This window comes from Fulmarus glacialis, unplaced genomic scaffold (assembly GCF_000690835.1).
Source record: "Fulmarus glacialis isolate BGI_N327 unplaced genomic scaffold, ASM69083v1 scaffold39688, whole genome shotgun sequence".
Classification (NCBI taxonomy): Eukaryota; Metazoa; Chordata; class Aves; order Procellariiformes; family Procellariidae; genus Fulmarus; species Fulmarus glacialis.
Genome location: NW_009228356.1, coordinates 1 through 11,098, shown reverse-complemented (window position 1 = coordinate 11,098; position 11,098 = coordinate 1). Strand labels below are relative to the sequence as shown.

The window sequence follows — 11,098 nt, the reverse complement described above, 5'->3', positions numbered from 1 at the left end:
CTTCCACGATATCCCTATTTACGCGGACGCCGGCAAGGTAAGAGGGGAGAGGGGCCGGCTGCCTTGTGGGGAATAAGGACCACCAAGCCAGGTGGCTGGTGTGGCCTCGTTGGCTTGGGGCCGGTGACAAGAGCAACCGCTGGAGCTCTGGGCCCCAGGGGTGAGTATTTTGGAAGACAGTGCTGTCCCGCAGGCCTGAAATACCCGAGGGAGGCTCCCAGGTTCTTACGCTGCTTCTCGGCAGGAGCACCCTAACGGAAGCATTGCCAGATCTTGCAAAGAATGGGTGCCCTTCTCTTGCAGTCTCAGCCTCGGGTAGAGCGACGCAGGAGAAGAGAACGGATGATCTCATTCTCATGTTTGCGTCTGAGATACGAGTGGTTGTCTTGAACTTGCCCATGAGGTCACATGAAAGCATTTTGGGTTAAAAGAAGCAGTTTTCCATTTAGCTAAATATCTACATCCACTCCTGTGGATGTATATGCTTATGCAGCATGATATTTCAGGCTTGGGTTTTGACTGCAGTAAGGCCGCTTTATGCCTGCAGTGTAACCAGCCGCTGAACAGGAGGTGAGCATGTTAAGTTCTTGCTGTAGCAGCTCCTGGGGACCTCTTGCCTCACCAGAAGTGCAGCTGAGGAACCTGCCACATGCAGTGATGCAGGGCTTGTACATCCTTCTAGCAGCCAGCGGTTAGTCACATTAGGCTGTTCTGAATCACTGTCTGAAATGCCCCAGCTCTAGGAAACCAAAACGGCTGTGCTTCAGTTTTCACTGAATGCTTTTTCAGTGGTAACTGGGGTTCACTGACTGTGTTCCTTATCTCTGTAGCTCTTTTTTTACCACATACTAAAAAACTGCAGCTTGAGAAACGTAGTGGATGAACTGTTCTAATGTTTGTGATAGAGAGGTGTAATTTGGAGGTAGAGAGTGGTTATGGGAAAGGAAAAGAGTATGCAGAATTGAGAGATGAACCTCTAAAAAGTAGCTGATTTAGCTTTGGGGTGCGGGTGTTGTCAGAATACGCTCTGGAAAGTCTGAGGTGGCTTTTGCCTGCTCAGAAGGGAAAAGACGGATTGTAATCATCACGGACAGTGGCGAAGCAGTTTCTGTGGCCAACTGGGAAAGCAGTTTTCAAAAGCAGGTGTCTGAAAGGTAACTCGCATGAGGAAAATCCAGATAATACTACGCTATGCAGGCACTCACAGAACAGGGGAGGAAAGGGCAGGGGAGTGAGTACAGGGGTGAGGAGGGTTTCCACGGACTGGTAATGATTAACAAGGGAAACTGGGCTACTGGTGTGCTTTCAGGCACTTAGTGCTGCTTGCCAACTTCTCCCTGCCAAGTCATTAAGAGGAGCAAGTATCACTGAAGGTCGCAGTCCCCGAAGTTACACAATAGTGCTGATCACATTAGACCTCCTTCTGTTGCTGGAGTGCCTCTCTGCAGAGATTTTCCTCCTTACTTAGCAGGTTCGTTACCAGCTACGGTAGGGAGCCCAGCTTGGAGCAAAAGGTTGTCTTACTCTCTCTGGGCTCCTTGATCTTTATCCTTAGACTTTTAAGACACTGAGAGGATTGGAGGGTGTTTTTTTCAGTCTAGGGCTGGGATATGCTGACCTTATCTGTACCTGTGTGTCTTGGCATTGTGAAGGAATGACCTTGGGCTACTCGCTGGGTGTCTTAGACCATGGCAGATCTGTCAGTTGGACTGTGAGAAAACTGCGAGCCTAACAAAGGCGCACCCCCAAGTTGTCTTTCCTTGCCTGCAAAGCCTTAAGCACCCTGCCTAGCCAGTTCAGATTGCCTCATTCCTTTCCTCGAGTTACTTACAAATAAAAATAGTACAGACCTTTTTACTTTTAGATTGCAAATGAGCAGTGACCCCCTTCAATTAAGGGGATGTAATAAACTTTTGTTAGGGAGGGGTGTGGGCAAAGTCAATGACGTAACAGCACTCCCACGATAGCAATCTAATTATGGCGCAATACAGGTGCGAGGGATTTTGCAATGCTAATACTGCTTAACCTGGGGATTAGAAACCTTGTCTGCTAGGGAACAAGGTTTGACTTTCCAAACAGCAAATGTTAAGGTTCAAGTGTGGAAAAGCTTGTTTTCTTGAAGAGGAGACTCTGGCATTGAACTCTCGAGAGTCCTCTCAGCCCAGCTGGAGTCAAGAGATGTTTTCCAGTGTCACCTGTAAACTAGATACTGCAAAATGTGGTTCTACGTTTCTCCCCCACGTCTTTATCCTTGCACCGTGCTGCTAACAAGGTCTGTCGGCTTGGAGCGGGGAAGCTCAGGCATCTCTCCCTACTTCAAGACGGACTAGAATATTTGGGAGTGATGTTCTCGGTTGTTCAGGAGAGTATGTAGGTACCCACATTACGAAATAGATGGCTTACTCCTGTGGGCCTTGTCTCTTCTAAATTGCCAAGGTGGCTCTTGCTGTAGCATTACGTGCATTGTATTTAATAAATACACCTAAAAACTCGTTTTGTTATGCCCAGGATAGTTTGTATGGAGCTGTCTTCGATTCATTTAAACCTGCTGTTCCGTAACCTAGGAACATGATGGAGACGGTCATAGGTGGCAACTGATGGAGCATGCGTGGATAACCTCAGTCTGGCTTTTGCTGGTGCCTTCCATGGGATTCAACTTTGAGTGATGACGTGTGACTGACTGGACTATGGGACTTGTATCAACCGTATCAAAACTGGCACTGGAAAAAAAACAGAAAAAAAGTTATGGTTTTCATGTGACCTGGCTGGTTTTCATGCTTACTTATTTGTGTTCCCTAGTTTAAAGTGTGGTCTTGAGATTCCTTCCCATTCACTGATCTTTTGCTTTCTTCAGAATGTGTTCAACATGGTTGTGGAAGTACCTCGATGGACAAATGCTAAAATGGAGGTAACTGTATTACGGTTCCTAGCTTAAGTGCTTGAGCTGACTAGTCTATTAATCTTTGGCTTTGCTGATTCTCTCCTCCTCAGTTCCACCTCCTGAATCAGAATGGTTTCTAACTTTTCGTGTAAATACTTGCTTAACACTAGAGGCCTAGTATGGAGGCTGAGACTTGCAGAAGTTGGAATAACTTGTTATTCTTCTGTGGCTTCTGATTAAAGCAGCATCTTGTGGCTCTCAACCCCATGTGGTTCTGACGTTTGTAAAACTGAAAAATATATCCCAGGAGATGGCAATGCAACAGGAAATGGAGTTATCCAACATCTGCTGTTGGCTTCAGGGTCAGCTCCTAGTCTCTTAACTTGTCAGTTAGAAGCCAGCTTCATTAAAAAAAAAAAAAAAAGGCTTGGTTTTTCTTAGAGAGCAAAGTAGAGAGATTTATGTAACTTTTCTTTCAGATTGCAACAAAGGATCCCTTAAACCCAATTAAGCAAGACATGAAGAAAGGAAAACTGCGCTATGTAGCTAACGTGTTTCCCCATAAGGGTTATATCTGGAATTACGGTGCTATCCCACAGGTACTGTAACTTGTCTCGGTGGCTCATCCTTTCTGGTGGGGAGGAGGGAGGATGCCTGATTGTGTCTCTGACCACCACTGTATTAATGAGCAAAAGGTCAGCTGAGAGTCTGATCTGGAACACGGCATTTGCAGCTGCATATATAATCTTGCTAATGAAGAGAACCTGTCAAGAAAGCAGGGGTACTTTTAAGTAGAAATCTGAAGAGGTAGGCTTGTAGCTAATGCTGTAAACAGGCTATTTGAGGATGAGCAGCTGCTGCTAGTGATGTACCTGCCATGTCGCTCCGCTCCTTGGCCGCTCGGCAGTTTGGTTGGTCCTTGTCTTTGGATGAAGGAAGCTGTCATTACACAAGGAACTGGGCATCTGGCAATGCAATGCCCTCAGTTCCTGCCTGATGAAGCATAAAGAGCTGAAGTTTTAAGCTAATGGTACAGGATCTTGGTGTACAGCCCTTAGGCTGTATCTTTACAGTTCTTCTTGCAGTGAATTAGCTGACTGGTTTAGACTTTGGATGTGGACAATGAAAATCTGAATAGATCTGAAGACTCTCTTTCCCGTTTCTGCTCCTCTTATTGTTCAGAGTCTAAAACACACAGCTAGACTAACGCGTTGAGCTGTCGGATGGTAGTAGATGCCCTGTTCTCAGTGTTGCATCTGAGTGGCAGAAAGGTCACTTGGAAGTCCAGAGACTGCGTGAGGTAAAGGTCTGCAGCTGCACACATGCTTTCTCTGAAACGGCTGGCAAGGGGGGACCGACAGATGGTGACACCTGGAAACTTGCTCTTAGCTGGCTGGTGACTGCTAGATAAAGAGGAACTTTGAGCAAGGCTGTTTGCCTCTGATGTTCTCTACGGTTTGAGTTTCGTTTAGAGAAGTAAATTGTCAGTGGCAGTTCACAGGGAAATACGCTGAATTTTGTAATTCTAGTCTTGATAGCAGTGCATGTCGAGTGTTTTCTCCAAGTGGCTTAATTCTTTGTACAGAATTACGGCTTTTGAAGCCTTTGCTCAGTCATGTGTTAGTGGATCAAAAATGTTTGTGCATCAAGGGACCGAACTTAACACTTCCTCGTTGAGAAGTGCAATAGTGATTGTGAAGAGTCCTTCAGCACCACCCAGGTTTCAGTACGTCTTCCTGAATGCTCTGGATGCATCACGAGGTCTTAACTATACTAGTCATGTCCTGGCATGCAGAGATTTGGGAAGAGCATTCCTTTTTTTTGTATCTCAACAACCTAGAGGTAGATGCTCCTTAATGATGCAAGTGGGCACGGTGTCCTTTCGCTCCTGATCAGAAGCGTGTTTTAAGCAGTTATTATTTTTGGAGGCATAGCTCAAATGCCTTCTGGAGTCCTGTCTTTCAACTTCTACTCACCGCTTGAGGTGAGATGCACTAGGACGCTGGGTAGCACATGGTATGGGACTCCACATTCTTGTCACTGCTCTAGTGTTACAATGTGTCTTTAATTGTTTGATTAAAAGGAAACAATACACCCTGTCTGTCTTCCACCTCTTTTGGACTGCTATCTGGAGTTCAGGAAACTTCTGTTAAGAAATGAATAGGGAGAGGAACAGGCAGGCAGCCAAATCAGTGAGTGTTCTTTATAGATGTGAACTTCACCTTTATGCAGCTGTGGAAGGGAGGAGGAAGTCTGGAAAGTAGTTGAAAAAAGGTTTGTCAGGGGGAGGGAGCAGCTTGCCCTTGGCAAGATAAGACCTTTTAACTTGGGTGCAAACTGCATTTGCAGGCACAAGTGAAATAGTAGCCCAACCGCTAGACCTGAAAGCAAGTGAGAAGTGGGCCATCATCTGTATCTTCCAGGCAATTGCATGCCTGAAATAAACCTGCTTTTTGTTTCCTCTTGAAACCTGAGACTTCTTATTCCTGTGGTTTTGGGGTTTTTTTGCAGACTTGGGAAGACCCAGGTCACAAAGATGAAAATACTGGCTGCTGTGGAGATAACGATCCAATTGATGTGTGCGAAATTGGAAGCAAGGTAATGCATTCTAAAGGGTTACTCTTTTGAGACATGTAATTAATGTCTCTGAAGTCAATTATCCGGAGACATTATTCAGTTCCTACCTCCTCTACCTTAAGAATGTGATGTTTCCCTCCGGTGCTTCTGGAGATTGTTGATGAGATCTTACAGCGCAAGTCTTGTGAGCCAGGGCTCCTGAAACGCTGATAAGCGATAGCTGATTTCGTGGTACTCGGCTGCTTGCTGAACTCTCACAGCTTGCACGGTCTCCTGTTGTGCATCCCTTGGATGCATCGGTACAGTCAACAAGGTCTTTGTCCTTGCAGGTCTGCTCTCGAGGAGAAGTCATCAAAGTGAAGGTGCTGGGCACGCTGGCACTGATTGATGAGGGAGAGACAGACTGGAAGATAATTGCTATCAATGTTGAAGACCCCGAAGCAGACAACTACAATGGTAAGTAACAGGAGGGAGGAGCAGGCTTAGTACTTCCCTTTCTCCATTGAGAGCCTGCAGGAAGCTTTCAAGACAGGACACGGGCTTGCTCCTTCTGTGCCACGGTATTCATCAGATGTGATACTGGAAGGACAGCGGAATAGGACGTTATCAATCCTATAGCAAAACATTTTACTGCTGTTTATCCCAAATTGTCAGTACGCCTGGCGTCTCAAAGAAGAGGGTGGCTGTACAGCCTGTCCTCTTGAGTGGAAGAAAAGGGGTTGTCCAGTAAGTCTCTAATCAAAGCTGTTTAAACGTGCCAGGCTCCTGGGGGCAATCAGGGGATACTGTGAAGATGAAACTCTAACTTTCCTGTGCAGATATCCACTTTGTGTCTTTACTGTAACCTGTCTGAAATGTTGCTAAGGCTACTTGAGGAGGGGCTGAAAGAGGGGCAGCTCAGAAGAGCAAGGTAGTAGCTAAGTAACTTCTGTTACTGGATCTGGCTGACGAACCTTTTCTCCATGGCTAGATATCAATGATGTCAGAAGGATGAAACCTGGATACTTAGAAGCTACAGTGGACTGGTTCAGAAGATACAAAGTACCTGATGGAAAGCCAGAAAACCAGTTTGCCTTTAATGGCGAATTTAAAAACAAGGTAGGATGGCCTTTCTTCATTACTGTGAGCGTGCAAAGGCACGCTGTCCAAAATCTGAGCTCAAAGTGCATGGGGACGCAAATGAGTAGTCGCTGAGAGAATGGGTTTCTACGGGGCTGCTGATAGCCGACTTCATTCTTCCTGCTGTTTTTGCAGCCTACCATTCTGCTTGTTTCCAGCCCGGTGCTTGCAGGAATACTTAGGAGAAAAAGCGTAGGGTTATCACCTGGCTGCTGTTGGGTATGATCAGTTTTTCTTCTAGATGACATTCATGTGAGATCACTTCAGGGCTGGGAGCCCCTGTGTCAGAACCAGGAGGAAAACACCAGGTTTATTTGCTCCTGCTCTAGAGCAAAGGGTGCTTGACATCACCCTTTGCCTTCCTTGCTCACGGGCTTTGTTCCACTGCAGCCTGTTGCAAGTTGACTACTCAGGAGTTAAAATGCTTCTTCCTTCAGGCGTAAAATGTTCCCTCACGCCCTTTGAGTAAGGCTCTGCCTTGGCAGCGTTATTCCTCTGCCTCTTCTCTGGGGTGGGTCAGATAACTTAGTGCTCCCGAACGGGAGAAATCCTGCTTCTGCACCCTCCCTCCTGCCAGTCCTGGTGTGCCGTGAGTGGGTTAGTGAGGTGACTCAACTCCCAGGGCTCCGGAGTTGGTGCAGAGGAGGGGGGGGCCTGCAAAGCCTGGTGTGGGAAGGGAGGGAAAGGTTAAGGGGGAAAAATGAAAGTCAGGTGGGAGTGGACTTGTCCCCTTCGACCGTAGCACGGCACTAGGTTGGGTGGGCTGGGACATGTCGCTGCTCCTCAGGATGGGTGAAACCGGAATCAAGGGTAAGGCGGAAAGCAGGGGCAAAGAACCTCACATGTTCCTGCAGTGTTTTATTTGGCTCTGCGTGGTATCAAACCAGGATATTTATTGCTGGTGTTCATGCTAACAATGAATTGTGTGTGCTTCTTTCTCCAGCTGACAGTATATGCTTGAGCGTATACTAATTTTTTTAAGGAAAAAAAGCTGTGATATGCTTGGAAGCAGATTCATTTTTAAATAGTTGCAAAGCTAGATTAGGTGCGTGTCTCTTCCTGTTGATCTGCACAGCAGCTGAATGATTTGCCTGGAGTGGAAGAAAGCTCGCAGATAGGTCAGGATCAACTAGCTGCCGAAGACAAACCGAGTGGGAGGAGCAGCGGGGTGGAGGTGCTTTTATAATATAGCGCTGGTCCGAGACTAGAATATCTGCGTTCAGTTTCTTTTGGCTTCAAGCTCGCTAGGTGACCTTGGTGTATCCTCCCATCTTGAAAGTAAAACAACTGGTATTATAAAATCCCCGTTGTTAAGCTGTTGTGCGCTGGGAGGTTGCTGTTATTCCTGAAAGGCGCAGTAATGGAAGAGGTCTCTCCGAGTCCCTTCCAGAGTCAGAAACTATCTAAAATCAGCCTATATAAATACTAGCCTCTCATTCCATGTAACGGATAGTCTGGAGAAAACGGCCTAGCGCTTACACATAACATGACGTTTGTTCTCATCTTCAACTTCAGGATTTTGCGGTGAACATCATCAAAACCACTCATGAACACTGGAAAGCTTTAATAGCGAAGAAAGCTGACGGAGGGGAGATAAACTGGTAGGTTAATGCTTGTGGTACTCTGCGCGTTCCTTTCCCCTAAACAAATAACCCTGAAACTTCCTTTCCTGGGTGGTGCCATGCTTTCCCTTAGCTGCTGGCTGCCTCCGCAGGCCTTCCCCTTCAACTTGGCAACTATAACAATGATTCTTAATATTCTGTTATTTAATACTCTTGGGGGAGAGACTTGGCTTTCACGTTCTCACAAGCGACCTTTCTCTCCTAGCACAAATCTGACGGTGTCCGACAGCCCTTTCTGCTGTAGTCAAGAGTGTGCAAAAGCTACTGTGGATGCAGTAAGTACAAATCCGAGTGTCCTACCCCCAACATCAGTGTCGGGCAAAACGATACGGTTTGTGTGGTACCATAAACTCTCCTCGCTGTGTGAATAGCGCATTGTGTGCTCAGAATTTTTTGGATGACTGAACCAGCACCTGTTTCTGGTTAAATAGGATGGATGTGGAGCAAGCCAGACGTTCCTCTAGAGGCTTCTCCTTGCCCTTAGTCATCTGGGAGATGGAATCCAAAACAGAGTTTGCGTGAAGGGCTAAACTTCTGAACCGTAGCTTGGCTGTCAGCTGTTCGGAGAGTGTTTAAATATTTGGCCTTCCAAGAGTTTCACAGCACAGGTCACCCTTTGAGAAGAGAAAGTCTAATTTCTGAGAGCCTTGCAGCCAGGAACCTTGCATCCTTTGCAATGAAAAGCTTGAATTTCCCAGCGTAGTACCCCTACAGTTTCAGGACTTAACTGCATCTCCCCAGGCTTGTGAAGTAGTATTGTTGGCAACTCGAAAGGGATTAGAGGGATGGGAGAGGAAAATCAAAATGCAAATGTTGCCTCAGTGTGTGGAAATGTGACTGGAAACCAGAGTCTCTCCATAGCCTTCTATCATCGTCTTGATTTTAAAAGGGCTTGTATCCTCTGGTGGTATCCGAATTACTTTTATAAGTTTTTGAAAATGTAACCCTCGTGGAGGATATGTCACCCGCTAGGGACCCTTGTCTGTCTTTGGTCGCTAAACATCGCGTGAAAACTCTTCAGAGAAGTTTTTCAAGAGTCCTTTGTACTTCTATTCCACCATCACACTGTAGGTTTAAAAAAAGCAGGCTGCCTGCAGCTGTACCGACGCTGGAGCGGTAACTGCTTGTGGTGAGAAGCAGATGGCACTGCAGCCCGTGCTTAGAGCAGAGCACCGCCGGCATGTAGGACACGTATGGAATGAGGAGGCTGTGGGCATGGCAGGACTCACACCCCTCATTTATTCCCTCACAGCTGACCAGCACTGGCTGCCGCAGCCCGATTTACACTGCTTAGGCCTTAAACTGTGCTCAGTAAAGACTTGTGCAGCTCTAAATGATGTCTAATGAGGCGTAAGGGCAACCTCTGTCAGCAGTTGCTATCTGCTAATACACTTCTCGTTTCAGGCACCACCGTGTAAAGCTGCCAACCCGATCCCACCCGAAGGTAAGTCTCACAACCCGCGCTTATGTTCCAGTGCAGAGCGGAGGCTTCCTCAAGGGAATTACCAATAGGAAAATGAGGGTCTTAACTGATAGCTGGGTATGGCTGTAGCACTAGGAGAAATGGAGGACCTTGTTGGACCTAACTTATGTCAGTAATGCTGTTTAATTCCTGAATAACTTCTGTGGTTGCCTTATTTCCTTGTTTGGGTACGTGAGGCGGGTAAATGGGCGGTGAGGAGGAGACCTGATGCGCCACAATTTGCTCCAGAAGAGATTAGATTTATAGCAGGTCCTGAAAGAGCAGCCGAGGACTGACATGCAGCGTTAGCAGGAGAGCGGTTTTAGTTCCTCCGAAACAGGGGTTCCATCAGTATCCTCAGTGCAGGCGAGCCGAGGAAGGGAATGACTCCCTACCTGCGCAGAGCAGAGGCAGAAGTCGGTCACGCGTTCGGTGCTTCAGTTGCCACTGATGGCAGATCTGTCACTGAACAAGCATCCGCTGCGAGCTGGTAGCGAGCCTTTTGATGCCTTGGGATGTGACTCCATCAGAAAACAACGGCTGCGGGAGGAATCCTCGCTCGGCTGTCGTCTTTTCCTTCTGCGCGAGGTGGCGACGGGCACCTTGCACGCCAAGTCTGGGCTGGAGGGAAGCCCAGCTGGCTCTGGCTTGCCGTCCTCGCCTGAACTGAGTCACCTGTAGACCGAGCGAGGGTGACTTCTTCAGGAAAACAAATACACGTAGACAGGGCCGCAGGAGAACCTGTTGGGTGTGTGGCGGTGGTGTTGACGGGAGCGGGAGGAAGCCCCTGCGCTGGAGGTGACGCCTGCAGTGCCCTGTGACTACTTAATAAGCGGGTTGGCTAACAGAGGACTAACCCCCTCTGGGTTTTTGGTTTTTTTTCCCCTGCCCCACACAGTTGACAAGTGGTTCTACTACCAGAAGAACTAAGGCCTGAGGACGGGTGGCGAGACAGCCGTGTCCTTCCCACCGAGGAGTCGCCGCGTGCAGGAATAGACCAGAAAAATAGCTTCAGTGTCAACAAGAAGACCTTGCCTGCACCTTTGCCGATTAGAATTACCTATCTAGCAGTGACGTGTCTGCTGTATCAAGGTCTTGTCGAGGCTAGAAGACATAATTTATAAAATCAAAACACCCTGCTTGTGCATGGTCGTACAGTGTACTTTGTAAATCGCGACGGAAGATCGCACGCCTGGTACGTGTATGGATGCTATAAATAAAAACTACTGAAACTGAACTCTGTCGGGCTCCTCCTTTCCGAAGTCGAGGGGTGACCAGCGGCCCTTAGAGGGGTCTGTGCTGGGGGTTGTTAGCGCGCGGGGTTGTTTTGGGGAGGATTTATCGGGTAACGCGCTATCGCGTCCCTCGGCGATGTGACTTGCGCCGGCCTCGAACCCGCGTCCTCCGGCTTCAGCGCGGCCGGTGGGCGGCCTCGAA

The 11,098-nt window shown here is 47.7% G+C and overlaps 1 protein-coding gene across 1 annotated transcript; it reads left to right on the top strand.

The window, feature by feature from the left end:
- The first annotated feature begins 6 nt into the window (after window positions 1-6).
- PPA1 (pyrophosphatase (inorganic) 1) lies at window positions 7-10,893 on the top strand. The gene is made up of 10 exons (XM_009583455.1): window positions 7-37; window positions 2,855-2,908; window positions 3,361-3,480; window positions 5,393-5,479; window positions 5,788-5,914; window positions 6,429-6,556; window positions 8,093-8,178; window positions 8,405-8,474; window positions 9,604-9,643; window positions 10,560-10,893. Exons 2-10 carry the CDS (start codon window positions 2,867-2,869, stop codon window positions 10,589-10,591), a joined length of 732 nt encoding a protein of 243 aa, XP_009581750.1. The 5' UTR covers window positions 7-37; window positions 2,855-2,866; the 3' UTR covers window positions 10,592-10,893.
- Window positions 10,894-11,098: the final 205 nt, after the last annotated feature.

Coding starts and splice junctions, on each gene's coding strand:
- PPA1 (XM_009583455.1), top strand. CDS start 2,867: ATGGTTGTGGAAGTACCTCGATGGACAAATGCTAAAATGGAG. Junction 5,915..6,428: donor CGAAGCAGACAACTACAATG/GTAAGTAACAGG, acceptor CTCCATGGCTAG/ATATCAATGATGTCAGAAGG. Junction 9,644..10,559: donor CAACCCGATCCCACCCGAAG/GTAAGTCTCACA, acceptor TGCCCCACACAG/TTGACAAGTGGTTCTACTAC.